The 15,604-nt window shown below is 30.8% G+C and overlaps 2 protein-coding genes across 6 annotated transcripts in view; one reads left to right on the top strand and one right to left on the bottom strand.

Moving 5' to 3' along the window:
* Positions 1 to 15,604, bottom strand: part of LOC135124201 (calbindin-32) — a 325,924-nt gene that overhangs the window by 216,442 nt on the left and 93,878 nt on the right. The window lies entirely within an intron of this gene.
* On the top strand, positions 3,991 to 4,811 carry LOC135124198 (B2 protein-like). The gene is made up of 2 exons (XM_064049096.1): positions 3,991 to 4,385; positions 4,436 to 4,811. Exons 1-2 carry the CDS (start codon positions 4,338 to 4,340, stop codon positions 4,787 to 4,789), a joined length of 402 nt encoding a protein of 133 aa, XP_063905166.1. The 5' UTR covers positions 3,991 to 4,337; the 3' UTR covers positions 4,790 to 4,811.

Genomic DNA, 15,604 nt, shown 5'->3' on the forward strand with positions numbered 1-15,604 from the left:
AAAAAGTAAGAACTCGAGACATTGAAGAAACGAAAAATTGAAAAATTGAAATATTGAAAATTAATGAAATCTTAAAATCAGATAATAAAAAAAATACAAAAACAAAAAATTGAAAAATTCAAAAACTGGAACTGAAAGGTCAAAGATAAAAAAATTTTTGAGAACCGAATAAACAAGAAATTATAAAATAGAAACAATCGTTGAAAAATTAATGAAATGAGAAAACGAAAAATTGTGATATAAAATGGAAACACTGCAAATTAAAAAACCACGAAAATGAAAGGTAAAAATCAAGAACTTGAATAATTGAGGAAACGAAAAATTGAAAAATCGAAAAATTCAAAACTGAGGAACTGAAAAATCGAAAAATGAAAAAGAAAGAACTCGAGACATCGAAAAATTGAATAATTGAAATATTGAAAATTAAAGAAATCGGAAAATCAGATAATAAAAAAAATACAAAAAATTGCAAATTTGAAAAATTCAAAAATTGGAACATAAATAACTGAAAAGTCAAAGATTGAAAAATTTGAGAACTGAATAAACGAAAAAAATAATGAAACCGAAAGAAACATTGAAAAAGTAAAGGAAATGAGAAAACGAAAAGTTGTGATATAAAATGAAAATTAAGAAGCAAGAACTTGTATAATTGATCAAACGAAAAATTGAAAAATCAAAAAATTCAAAACTGAGGAACTGAAAATTCTAAAAATGAAAAAGTAAGAACTCGAGACATTGAAGAAACGAAAAATTGAAAAATTGAAATATTGAAAATTAAAGAAATCGGAAAATCAGATAATAAAAAAAATACAAAAAATTAAAACATTGAAAAATTAAAAAATTGGAACATGAGGAATTGAAAAGTCAAAGATTGAAAAATTTGAGAACTGAATAAAAGAAAAAATAAAAATGAAGAACTTGAATAATTGAAGAAACGAAAAATTGAAAAATCGAAAAAAAAAACTCAAAAACTGAAAAATTGAAAAATTAAAACTGAGAAACTGAAAAATCGAAATATTAAAAACTAAGAAATTAAAAACTCGCAAAATTAAAACTGGGTAAATAAAAAATCGAAAAATTAAAAACGGAGAAACTAAAAAATTGAAAAATGAAAAATTAGATTATAGAGAAATTGCAGAATTGAAAAACTGCAAACAAAAAAACTGAAGAAACGAAAAATGGAAAAATTTGTAATTCGAAAAATTGAAAAAAATTAGATTGAAAAATCAAAAAACTAAAAAATTGGAAATCAAGAACTTAAGACATAGAAGAAACAAAAAAATGAATAATTGAAATATTGAAATTTAATGAAATCATAAAATCAAATAATAAAAAAATACAAATATTATAAATGAACATGAGGAATTAAAGAAAAATTTGAGAACTGAATAAAAGAAAAATTATAAAACATTGAAAAAATAAAGGAAATGAGAAAATGAAAGTTGTGACATAAAATGGCGAAACTGAACATTAAAGAACCATGAAAATGAAAAATAAAAATCGTGAACTTGAGTAATTGAGGAAATAGAAATTGAAAAATCGAAAAATTAAAAACTGAGAAACTGAAAAATTGAAAAATTAAAAACTGAGAAACCGAAAAATCGAAAAACTAAAACTGAGAAAATGAAAAATTGGAATATCGAGAAATTGTAAAATTGAAAAACTGCAAATCGAAAAATTGAAAAATTTTGGAAGTCCAAAAAATGAAAAAAATAAGGTTGAAAAAGCGAAAAATTCAAAAATTGGAGATCAAGAACTTGCGATATCAAAGAAACGAAAAATTCAAAAATTGAAATATTGAAAATTAAAGAAATCGTAAAATTAGGTAATAAAAAAAAATACAAAAATTGCAAAATTGAAAAATCAAAGATGAAACAATTTGAGAGCTGATTAAACCAAAAATTATAAAATCGATAGAAAGATTGAAATTGAAGGAAATGAGAAAAAGAAAAATTGTGATATAACATGGAGAAACCGAAATTAAAAAATCGGGAAAAGAAAAATCAAAAACAAGAACTTGAAAAATTGAGGAAACGAAAAATTGAAAAATGGAAAAAATTAAACTGTGAAACTGAAAAATAGAAAAACGAAAAATTTTAATGCCCAGAAATTGAAAAAAATAAGGTCGAGAAACGAAAATTTAAAAAATTGGAGATCAACAGACATCGAAGAAACGAAAAATTGAAAAATTGAAATATTGAAAATAAATTAAAGAAATCGGAAAATCAGATAAAAAAAATACAAAAATTGGATCATGAGGAAGTGAAAAGTCAAAGATTGAAAAATTTGAGAACTGAATAAACGAAAAATTATAAAATCGAATGAAACATCGAAAAAATAAAGGAAATGAGAAAACGAAAAGTTGTGTTATAAAATGGAGAAACTAAAAATTAAAAAATAATGAAAATGAAAAATAAAAATCAAGAACTTGAATAATTGAGGAAACGAAAAATTGAAAAATCGAAAAATGAAAAACTGAGAAACCGAAAAATCGAAAAACCAAAAACTGAGAAAATGAAAAATTGGAATATCGAGAAATTGAAAAATTTGAAAGTCGAGAAATTGAAAAAAATAAGGTTGAAAAAGCGAAAAATGAAAAAAATGGAGATCAAGAACTTAAGACATTGAAGAAACAAAAAATTGAAGAATTGAAATATGGAAAATTAAAGAAATCGTAAAATCAGGTAATAAAAAAAATACAAAAATTGCAAAATTGAAGAACTGCAAATCAAAAAATTGAAAAATTTGGAAGTCGGGAAATTGAAAAAAATAAGGTTGAAAAAACGAAAAATTAAAAAATTGGAGATCAAGAACTTGAGACATCCAAGAAACGAAAAATTGAATAATTGAAATATTGAAAATGAAAGAAATCTGAAAATCAGATAAAAAAATACAAAAATTAGAACATGAAAATTTGAAAAGTCAAAGATTTTTAGAACTGAATAAACGAAAAATTATAAAATCGAATGAAACACCAAAAAAATAAAGGAAATGAGAAAACGAAAATTTGTGATATAAAATGGAGAAACTGAAAATTAAACAGTCATGAAAATGAAAAATAAAAATCAAGAACGTGAATAATTGAGGAAAGGAAAAATTGAAAAATCGAAAAACTGCAAATCAAAAAATTAAAGAAACAAACAATCAAAACATTTGGAAGTCGTTAAATTGAAACAAAAATAAGGCTGGAAAAGTGAAAAACTTTTATATCTAAAATATATATGAATATATAATTTTTGGAAAAATTATAAGATTTGATTTTGCGAATTTTATTTTTTATGATAAATACTTATATAAATTTAAAATGTACGTAATGTTAAAATAAATATAATAAGCACGCAAAAATCTGGACATTTTAGGTAATGAAACGTTGAGAAAACACGACAGTAGCAATTCGCCGAAGCTGAAAAGCTTCCTAGTACGACGATCAAGATCAAATTCACTGTAAGTAGAATGGAAATACAATGAGAAGAACATATTGAATATACGCAATCTTTCACTCAGGCTTTTATCATCTACCTTCTGAAAAGAGAACATTTTTAAAAACACATTTCTATATTTTTAGGTCGCAGTACAGCTTACTCCCCTTAAATCCGCAAGTGGACCCGTCTAAACGCTTTAACGTCCACTTCGACCTTTTATTGCTGTATTTTCTTACGCACTCTCACTCAAAATGTATATCTTAAATAGTCAGATTATATATTTAGATGCAACTATTTTTTATCTTGGTAGTGGAAAAAAATGTATATTTTAATTTAGAATGCAAAATCAGTTTTATCTCCCACATAATTTATGAAATTAATTCTTAACTTCAACGAAAACATAAACAACTTTCAAGTAAACAAAACGTGGAATTTAAATTAGGCGATAAAGCACCAAGTGACCCAAAACCGATAAATTTTATACTTCAATAACATTTTTTTTAGAACATACAGGTCATCAAATGGAAACAGTCCACAGTGTTTTTACTGATAGACCTACATCTGCTTCGAAAAAAAGTTAAAAGCTGCACCACAACACAAACAAAAAATTGTTAAAAAACACAACCGCAAATAAGTTTTCGATTATTGGAAAACGCTCAAACACCACGAAATATTCGATTGCTGCAGACAAAAAGCCTTCCTGCAAATTTCAGTCAACAAATAACAAACCATTACCAACAAATTGAATGTTAATTAAATAACAACTCGTAATTTATAGACGCTCCAGACGCAACACAGGCCGAAGTTACGTGATAGTTAAATCGCTGAACTCAAACAAACACTAATTAAATGATAACCCCCTACGAAGCTACATATAAATAAGCAAGATCCCAATCACCAGCAAAGTCCGCAACGATGAAGTTTCTCCTGTGTGTCTGTCTCGTTGCAGTAGTCGAAATTACAGTAAGTACATTCACAAGTTTCTACGAACTTCACTAAACAATAACACACAGGCCCTAACGGAAGACCAAACTCACAAACTGAACAAAATTAGCACTCAATGCAGGTCCCAGAGCGGAGTCACTGATGAAGTTATCTTGAACGCCAGAAACGGGGTGTTCGCAGACGACCCCAAACTCAAAAAGCAGATACTGTGTGTTGCGAAAAACGTGGCTTTAGTGACGGAAGCGGGGGAGGTCGATGTGGGGAATTTGAAACGGAAGGTGAAGAAAGTGGCGACGAATGACGAAGAAGCTGACAGTATTGTCAACAAGTGCGTCGTGGAGAAGGACACTGTTGAAGACACCACTTTTGAGATCGTCAAATGCGTGCTGAAGGAAAAACCTGCGTTTTCTCCAGTCGACTGAAATAAAATGCTGTTGTGAAAAAGTTGTTTTTTCTTTCTCTTTTTGATTGATTATGATGTTAAAGCTGCCACATAACTAGAGAGCGGATTTCTAGGTTTAATGCTTTTTGTGAAAAATGTAAGCAACTTTTTTATATCTGTAACTATGATACAATTTGGAGTCATTTGGCACTTTTTTTTTATGCTTATTTGCTTTTTTTTTCAGTTTTATGCATATTAAAACTTATATGCTTATTTAATGCTTTTTTCGACTAATATGAGTTTTAATGCATATTTTGTTCAAATGCCGGCCTTGTCGGGATGACAAATACTTGTTAGTTAGCCGTATCGTATCGTATGCATTTTACCTGGACTTGACCATTGAAGTACACTTACTCAGGACCCTTTCTGTGATAGGTTCCGGTCGTTTGGGTAATAACATTTTATTATAGGATTGGCAAAATACTCCATAGATTTTATTACTTTAAATCCTTACTTCCGTTGATAATGAATTAAAGCTTTTAACCAGATGTTCTTTTTCGGCATTTTGCGGCAAGACCGTTGAAAATTTTCTAGAAAAAAGGATTATTGTACCCAACTACCTACCTTAAAATTTTTCTAATGGAAACTTTTAAGTAAATGAACCGTTTATTTCACAACCATCAGTCTATCGCATCTGTCGTAGTACAGTGTTATACGTGGGTGTTCCTTGTTACATGTTGAGTTCTTTTTGGTAATATTACTAATATTTTAAAAGAATGCCGAAAGTAAAATAGACACCGGATCAGTGGATAGGGGATTTTCCAGAATTAAAATTAGAAAAAAACAAAATATTCTGCAGAGCTTGTGTGAAAACCGTAAGCCCACTAATTTTTTTTATCTAGTTTCCTTTGTTAATCCTGTATATGTACGTTGTTTTAGATTCAAAGTGATAAAAAATATAACGTGACGCAACATGTCAGAACGACTCTTCATGTAGAAAGGAAGAAAATGTTTGAAGTTTCTAAAATTAAACAGCAGACCATACATGAATCTGTTGCAACTACTTCCACAAAAGATGAGCAGTTTCAGTTTAATTTCGATTTATGTAAAATGATGTGGATCATCATATTTTCTTACAGTCTTTTAAAAGCAAGCCTCTTTTTTAGAGGGTGTTATTAGCAGTCTTATATTAGCAAGTACTAGCTAAGGTTTAAAAGATTGTAGCACAAACCAAGATTGTGAAAACAATAATGGAACCAATGACACCAAAACCGAATGAAGAGAATGAAGAAAAATAATGAACCAATGTGAAGATGAAGAACCAACAACAGATGAATCTTAAACCTCAGCGTTTAGAGGATAATCTGGAAGATAATTCTGATACACTAATTGAAGAATTGAAAAGAGCCGAAGACGAGGAAGAAACAGATTAAGAAGATCCGTTTGGTGAATTGTAATCAGTTCTAACAAATGAAGAAGCTGTTGCTAGTCGTTTTAGATCCCTTATGAAAGAAGAACAAGAAAGACGACGAAAGCAGAAGTATTGGAGTGAAAACTAAGAAGAAACCATTTGTTACAACAAAGAGGAAAAAAGTTACGTAAGATATAAATAGAACAGAAACCGATAGTGTCTTCTTTCAATTTTGTCTAATGGAAATCCAAACCAAGAAAATTCGTTTATACTGAGTGTTCCAAAAATGACAGAACAACTATGGTACGTTGTTAAGAACGCTCTGAAAAACTCGAAAAAAATTATTAAAAAAATCCCTGCACGAAATTTTTGAAAATATTAAACGTCAAAGCTGAAGAAATAACTTCGTAATGATGATTTGAGTTAAGATAAGAGTGATTTTGGCAAATGAGCTACCCTTTAAGAAAAAAGAGGGGGTGGGCGGGGCTAGTATCTGCTAGGAGAAAATTGATTTTCGCAAATGACATACCCTCTAAGAAAAAAGAGGCTGTGTGGGCGGGGCTAGTACATGCTAAGCTAAGAGTGATTTTGGCAAATGAGGTAGCCTCTACGAAAGAGAAGTTGTGTGGGCGGGGCTAGTACCTGCTAAGATAAGACTGATTTTGGCAATTGAGATACCCTCTAAGATAAGAGAGGATGGGTTGGCGGGGCTAGCACCTGCTAAGATAAGAGTGATTTTGGCAAATGAGATACCCTCTAAAAAAGAGAGGGTGGGTGGGCGGGGCTAGCACCTACTAAGATAAGAATGATTTTGGCAAATGAGATAGCCGCTAAGAAAAGAGGGGGTGGGTGGGCGAGGCTAGCATCTGCTAACAAAGAGTGATTTTGGCAAATGAGATACCCACTAAGAAAAGAGAGGGTGGGTGGGCGGGTCAAGTATCTGCTAAGAGAAGATTGATTTTGGCAAATGACATACCCTCTAATAGATAGTTAAATAATAATTAGTTATTAATAATTTAATAAAAATTTGCTAGAATATGATCCACAACGTCATTTTTCCTGTTTACATATGTCACTTTTGACAATTATTATCAAAATTTTGCACTGTCAATTCACATTAAGACATACATATCCGAATTACAAAGTTAATTCTTCAAATTTGAAGTTAAATATTTTTAAAAATTTGGTTCAGTTTTTTTTTAACCATTTATTTCTAGTTCTTCAGTCCCTCCTTAAAAAAGCACCATCGAGTTTATCTGTCATTTTATTATCGCCCTGTATACTTAGAATAGAAGGCAGGGGACTGAGGATATAGATATTTAGAAGAATGTACAAGATCTCATCCGGAAAATTATCAAACAAGAGTGAAGAAGATTTTTGAGAAAATTTTAGAAACTTCTATGTACTACTTCAAACGATAGAATTGGTAATCTGTTCAAAAGTTGTCGAAAAATTCCCAGAAAATTCTGGAAAGTACATTTCAAGGAGCTGATTCGAAAAATATAACTTGTTGATTAGTTTTGCACAACGATTTTTGAAAAATTCGCTTTGACAATGGGATTTTTAGAATATCTCGAAAATTTTCATTCCTAGTTTTATCGATTCTGAAAAAACTGTTGAAATTTCCGAAAAAATGAAGCCGAAAATAACTATTACAAGTCGAAATCTACAAAATATGGCCTCTAGGCAATTTTCAAAGAGTCCTCGGAAAAGGGTCAAAAATTCATACAATCAAAAATAGAGATTTTTGAAAAGTTGTCTAAAAATTCCCAAAAAATTCTGGGAAGTACATTCCAAGGAGCTGATTCGAAAAATATAACTGGTTAATGAGTCTTGTACCACGATTTTTGAAAAATTCGCTTCGAAAACGGTATTATTAGAATATCTCGAAAATTTTCATTTCTAGATTTATTGATTCTGGAAAAACTGTTGGAATTTCGGAAAAAATGAAGCCGAAAATAACTATTACAAGCCGAAATCTATAAAATAGGTCCCCTAGGCAACTTTCAAAGGGTCCTTGAAAATGGGTCAAAAATTCATACAATGAAAAACGGAGATTTTTGAAAAGTTGTCTAAAAATTTTCAAAAAATTCTGAAATATACATTTCAACGAGCTGATTCAAAAAATATAACTTGTTGATGGTCCTTAACTAATATTTTCCAAAAATTTGGTTTGAAAATAGGATTTTTAAATAAAATTGTCACGTTTTCATTTTATCAATTTTGGGAAAATTGATTAAAAAGTCTAAATCTACAAGAAAATGTGTTTAGGTAATTTTCAAAGGGTTTAAATAAGTATCCATTTTGAAAAATTAAGAATTTTGGAAAGTTGATTAAAAATCTTCTTTGTTCATGGTTCTAAATTTTCGATAAATTGGAACAAGAAGAACAAGAAGAAAAGATCATAAATACACGACGGAAGGAGAAGCTGTGGAGTGAAGACTAAGAAGAAACCAGTCATTCAAACAAAGAAGAAATAGAAAATACATAAGAAAGAAAAAGGCAAATATCATGGACTAGAACTACCGACTACTGACTTACAAAGGATAGTTACTACATAATTTGGAGTATATCAGGCTCATATAAAAGAAGCCGTAGCGAAAAAATAGCAGTTCACGGACTTGTCGAAAAAAGTGAGGTTAGGTCGGACCGATACGCGTTGCCAACTGTCATTCAGAATCAAATTTTTTACAATAATCAACGCCAACTTGATGAGTTTTCAATCGAAAGTCCGATACTTTTTGGAAGCAAGCGTGGAAACTAAGAAAATGGAAAATAGAATCAATTTCGTTTAACGCCGCCTTAATTCTTATTCTGTATCAAACTTTATCGAACACTGTTTTGAATAAATGGCAGAGCTAACAAAGTACGGAATTGTGTAAAGCTTGGATTTTCGAGAGATTTAGAGATAATCCGTTATCTTTATGTGGCCTTGTTTGGACCCATCATAATCTATCTGTACTTTTAGACCCTTCATTATGTATTTTGTACACTTTGCGAGATATAACTTGACTTTAAATTATTATATTATAGGAATATCAAGAACACATTTTTTTGGTGATGACGTCACCACTTTTCCGCAGGTGATGACTAGAGAGCGGATTTCTAGGTTTAATGCTTTTTGTGGAAAATGTAAGCACTTCAAAACTTTTTTATATCTGTAACTATGAAACAATTTGGAGTCATTTGACACATTTTTTTATGCTTATTTGCTTTTTTTTCAATTTTATGCTAATTAAAACTTATATGCTTATTTAATGCTTTTTTCGACGAATATGAGTTTTAATGCATATTTTGTTCAAATGCCGGCCTTGTCGGGATGACAAATACTTGTTAGTTAGCCGTATCGTGTCGTATGCATTTTACTTGGACTTGACCATTGAAGTACACTTACTCAAGACCCTTTCTGTGAAAAGGTTCCGGTCGTTCGGGTAATAAAATTTTATTACATGATTGGAAAAATACTCCATAGATTTAATGACTTTAAATCCTTACTTCCGTTGATAATGAATTAAAACTTTTAACCAGATGTTCTTTTTCGGCATTTTACGGGAAGACCGTTGAAGATTTTCTAGAAAAAAGGATTATTGTACCAAACTACCTACCTTAAAATTTTTCTAATGGAAACTTTTAAGTAAATGAACCGTTTATTTCACAACCATCAGTCCGTCGCATCTGTCGTAGTACAGTGTTATACGTGGTTCTCCCTTGTTACATGTTGAGTTCTTTTTGGTAATATTACTAATATTTTAAAAGAATGCCGAAAGTAAAGTCGACGCCGGATGAGTGGATAAGGGATTTTCCAGAATTAAAATTAGAAAACAACAAAATATTCTGCAGAGCTTGTGTGAAAACCGTAAGCCCACTATTTTTTTTTATCTATTTTCCTTTGTTAATCCTGTATATGTACGTTGTTTTAGATTCAAAGTGATAAAAAATATAACGTGACGCAACATGTCAGAACGATTCTTCATGTAGAAAGGAAGAAAATGTTTGAAGTTTCTAAAATTAAACAGCAGACCATACATGAATCTGTTGCATCTACTTCCACAAAAGATGAGCAGTTTCAGTTTAATTTCGATTTATGTAAAATGATGTGGATCATCATATTTTCTTACAGTCTTTTAAAAGCAAGCCTCTTTTTTAGAGGGTGTTATTAGCAGTCTTATATTAGCAAGTACTAGTTAAGGTTTAAAAGATTGTAGCACAAACCAAGATTGTGAAAACAATAATGGAACCAATGACACCAAAACCGAATGAAGAGAATGAAGAAAAATAATGAACCAATGTGAAGGTGAAGAACCAACAACAGATGAATCTTAAACCTCAGCGTTTAGGGGATAATCTGGAAGATAATTCTGATACACTGATTGAAGAATTGAAGAGAGCCGAAGACGAGGAAGAAACAGATTAAGAAGATCCGTTTGGTGAATTGTAATCAGTTCTAACAAATGAAGAAGCTGTTGCTAGTCGTTTTAGATCCCTAATGAAAGAAGAACAAGAAAGACGACGAAAGCAGAAGTATTGGAGTGAAAACTAAGAAGAAACCATTTGTTACAACAAAGAGGAAAAAAGTTACGTAAGATATAAATAGAACAGAAACCGATAGAGTCTTCTTTCAATTTTGTCTAATGGAAATCCAAACCAAGAAAATTCGTTTATACTGAGTGTTCCAAAAATGACAGAACAACTATGGTACGTTGTTAAGAACGCTCTGAAAAACTCGAAAAAAATTATTAAAAAAATCCCTGCACGAAATTTTTGAAAATATTAAACGTCAAAGCTGAAGAAATAACTTCGTAATTATGATTTGAGTTAAGATAAGAGTGATTTTGGCAAATGAGATACCCTTTAAGAAAAAAGAGGGGGTGGGCGTGGCTAGTATCTGCTAGGAGAAAATTGATTTTCGCAAATGACATACCCTCTAAGAAAAAAGAGGCTGTGTGGGCGGGGCTAGTACCTGCTAAGATAAGAGTGATTTTGGCAAATGAGGTAGCCTCTACGAAAGAGAAGTTGTGTGGGCGGGGCTAGTACCTGCTAAGATAAGACTGATTTTGGCAATTGAGATACCCTCTAAGATAACAGAGGATGGGTGGGCGGGGCTAGCACCTGCTAAGATAAGAATGATTTTGGCAAATGAGATACCCTCTAAGATAAGAGAGGATGGGTGGGCGGGGCTAGCACCTGCTAAGATAAGAATGATTTTGGCAAATGAGATACCCTCTAAAAAAGAGAGGGTGGGTGGGCGGGGCTAGCACCTGTTAACATAAGAGTGATTTTGGCAAATGAGATACCCACTAAGAAAAGAGAGGGTGGGTGGGCGGGTCAAGTATCTGCTAAGAGAAGATTGATTTTGGTAAATGACATACCCTCTAATAGATAGTTAAATAATAATTAGTTATTAATAATTTAATAAAAATTTGCTAGAATATGATCCACAACGTCATTTCTCCTGTTTACATATGTCACTTTTGACAATTATTATCAAAATTTTGCACAATTAAATTCACATTAAGACATACATATCCGAATTACAAAGTTAATTCTTCAAATTTGAAGTTTAATATTTTTAAAAATTTGGTTCAGTTTTTTTTAACCATTTATTTCTAGTTCTTCAGTCCCTCCTTAACAAAGGACCATCGAGTTTATCTGTCATTTTTTTATCGCCCTGTACACTTAGAATAGAAGGCAGGTGACTGAGGATATAGATATTTAGAAGAATGTACAAGATCTCATCCGGAAAATTATCAAAAAAGAGTGAAGAAGATTTTTGAGAAAATTTTAGAAACTTCTATGTATTGCTTCAAACGATAGAATTGGTAATCTGTTCAAAAGTTGTCGAAAAATTCCTAGAAAATTCTGGAAAGTACATTTCAAGGAGCTGATTCGAAAAATATAGCTTGTTGATTAGACTTGCACAATGATTTTTGAAAACTCTCGAAAATTTTCATTCCTAGTTTTATCGATTCTGAAAAAACTGTTGAAATTTCTGAAAAAATGAAGCCGAAAATAGCTATTACAAGTCGAAATCTACAAAATATGGCCTCTAGGCAATGTTCAAAGAGTCCTCGGAAAAGGGTCAAAAATTCATACAATCAAAAATAGAGATTTTTGAAAAGTTGTCTAAAAATTCCCAAAAAGTTCTGGGAAGTACATTTCAAGGAGCTGATTCGAAAATGAGTTAATGAGTCTTGTACCACGATTTTTGAAAAATTCGCTTCGAAAACGGTATTATTAGAATATCTCGAAAATTTTCATTTCCAGTTTTATCGATTCTGGAAAAACTGTTGGAATTTCCGAAAAAATGAAGCCGAAAATAACTATTGCAAGTCGAAATCTATAAAATAGGTCCTCTAGGCAACTTTCCAAGGGTCCTTGAAACTGGGTCAAAAATTCATACAATGAAAAACAGAGATTATTGAAAAGTTGTCTAAAAATTTTCAAAAAATTCTGAGATATACATTTCAACGAGCTGATTCAAAAAATATAACTTGTTGATGGTCCTTAACTAATATTTTCCAAAAATTTGGTTTGAAATTAGGATTTTTAAATAAAATTGTCAGTTTTCATTTTATCAATTTTGGGAAAATTGATTAAAAAGTCTAAATCTACAAGAAAATGTGTTTAGGTAATTTTCAAAGGGTGTTTGAAAAAGGGTTTAAATAAGTATTCATTTTGAAAAATTAAGAATTTTGGAAAGTTGATTAAAAATCTTCTTTGTTCATGGTTCTTGGTCCAAATTTTCGATAAATTGGAAGAAGAAGAACAAGAAGAAACTATCATAAATGCACGACGGAAGGAGAAGCTGTGGAGTGAAGACTAAGAAGAAACCAGTCATTCAAACAAAGAAGAAATAGAAAATACATAAGAAAGAAAAAGGCAAATATCATGGACTAGAACTACCGACTACTGACTTACAAAGGGTAGTTACTACATAATTTGGAGTATATCAGGCTCATATAAAAGAAGCCGTAGCGAAAAAATAGCATTTCACGGACTTGTCGAAAAAAGTGAGGTTAGGTCGGACCGATACGTGTTGCCAACTGTCATTCAGAATCAAATTTTTTACAATAATCAACGCCAACTTGATGAGTTTTCAATCGAAAGTCCGATACTTTTTGGAAGCAACCGTGGAAACTAAGAAAATGGAAAATAGAATCAATTTCGTTTAACGCCGCCTTAATTCTTATTCTGTATCAAACTTTATCGAACATTGTTTTGAATAAATGGCATAGCTAATAAAGTACGGAATTGTGTAAAGCTTGGATTTTCGAGAGATTTAGAGATAATCCGTTATCTTTATGTGGCCTTGTTTGGACCCATCATAATCTATCTGTACTTTTAGACCCTTCATTATGTATTTTGTACGCTTTGCGAGATATAATTTGACTTTAAATTATTATATTATAGGAATATCAAAAACACAGTTTTTTGGTGATGACGTCACCAGTTTTCCGCAGGTGATGACTAGAGAGCGGATTTCTAGGTTTAATGCTTTTTGTGAAAAATGTAAGCACTTCAAAACTTTTTTATATCTGTTACTATGAAACAATTTGGAGTCATTTGACACATTTTTTTTAATGCTTATTTGCTTTTTTTCAATTTTATGCATATTAAAACTTATATGCTTATTTAATGCTTTTTTCGACGAATATGAGTTTTAATGCATATTTTGTTCAAATGCCGGCCTTGTCGGGATGACAAATACTTGTTAGTTAGCCGTATTGTATCGTATGCATTTTACCTCGACTTGACCATTGAAGTACACTTACTCAAGATCCTTTCTGTGAATAGGTTCCGGTCGTTTGGGTAATAAAATTTTATTATAGGATTAGCTAGCACCTGCTAACATAAAAGTGTTTTTGGCAATTGAGATACCCTCTAAGAAAAGAGAGGGTGGGTGGGCGGGGCCAGCACCTGCTAAGATAAGAGTGATTTTGGCAAATGAGATACCCATAAAGAAAAGAGAGGGTGGGTGGGCGGGTCAAGTATCTGCTAAGAGAAGATTGATTTTGGCAAACGACATACCCTCTAATAGATAAGTTAAATAATAATTAGTTAGTAATAATTTAATAAAAATTTGCTAGAATATGATCCACAACGTCATTTTTTTACATATGTCACTTTTGACAATTATTATCAAAATTTTGCACTGTCAATTAAATTCACATTAAGACATACATATCCGAATTACAAAGTTAATTCTTCAAATTTGAAGTTTAATATTTTTAAAAATTTGGTTCAGTTTTTTTTAACCATTTATTTCTAGTTCTTCAGTCCCTCCTTAACAAAGCACCATTGAGTTTATCTGTCATTTTATTATCGCCCTGTATACTTAGAATAGAAGGCAGGGGTCTGATATAGATATTTAGAAGAATGTACAAGATCTCATCCGGAAAATTACCAAACAAGAGTGAAGAAGATTTTTGAGAAAATTTTAGAAACTTCTATGTATTGCTTCAAACGATAGAATTGGTAATCTGTTCAAAAGTTGTCGAAAAATTCCCAGAAAATTCTGGAAAGTACATTTCAAGGAGCTGATTCGAAAAATATAGCTTATTGATTAGACTTGCACAACGATTTTTGAAAAATCTCGAAAATTTTCATTCCTAGTTTTATCGATTCTGAAAAACTGTTGAAATTTCCGAAAAAATGAAGCCGAAAATAGCTATTACAAGTCGAAATCTACAAAATATGGCCTCTAGGCAATTTTCAAAGAGTCCTCGGAAAAGGGTCAAAAATTCATACAATCAAAAATAGAGATTTTTGAAAAGTTGTCTAAAAATTCCCAAAAAATTCTGGGAAGTACATTTCAAGGAGCTGATTCGAAAATGAGTTAATGAGTCTTGTACCACGATTTTTGAAAAATTCGCTTCGAAAACGGTATTATTAGAATATCTCGAAAATTTTCATTTCTAGTTTTATCGATTCTGGAAAAACTGTTGGAATTTCCGAAAAAATGAAGCCGAAAATAACTATTACAAGTCGAAATCTATAAAATAGGTCCTCTAGGCAACTTTCCAAGGGTCCTTGAAAATGGATCAAAAATTCATACAATGAAAAACAGAGATTATTGAAAAGTTGTCTAAAAATTTTCAAAAAATTCTGAGATATACATTTCAACGAGCTGATTCAAAAAATATAACTTGTTGATGGTTCTTAACTAATATTTTCCAAAAATTTGGTTTGAAAATAGGACTATTAAATAAAATTGTCAGTTTTCATTTTATCAATTTTGGGAAAATTGATTAAAAATTCTAAACCTACAAGAAAATGTGCTTAGGTAATTTTCAAAGGGTGTTTGAAAAAGTGTTTAAATAAGTATTCATTTTGAAAAATTAAGAATTTTGGAAAGTTGATTAAAAATCTTCTTTGTTCGTGGTTCTGGGTCCAAATTTTCGATAAATTGGAAGAAGAAGAACAAGAAGAAACTATCATAAATGC

This window comes from Zophobas morio, unplaced genomic scaffold, assembly GCF_036711695.1.
Source record: "Zophobas morio isolate AGI-343-1 ecotype UQ-CSIRO unplaced genomic scaffold, CSIRO_AGI_Zmor_V1 ptg000007l, whole genome shotgun sequence".
Taxonomy (NCBI): Eukaryota; Metazoa; Arthropoda; class Insecta; order Coleoptera; family Tenebrionidae; genus Zophobas; species Zophobas morio.

What these genes read in the sequence shown, in the direction of transcription:
- LOC135124198 (XM_064049096.1), top strand. Translation starts at nt 4,338, where the DNA reads ATGAAGTTTCTCCTGTGTGTCTGTCTCGTTGCAGTAGTCGAAATTACA. An exon ending in TTGCAGTAGTCGAAATTACA is followed by an intron (nt 4,386 to 4,435) that starts GTAAGTACATTC and finishes AATAACACACAG; the next exon opens with GCCCTAACGGAAGACCAAAC.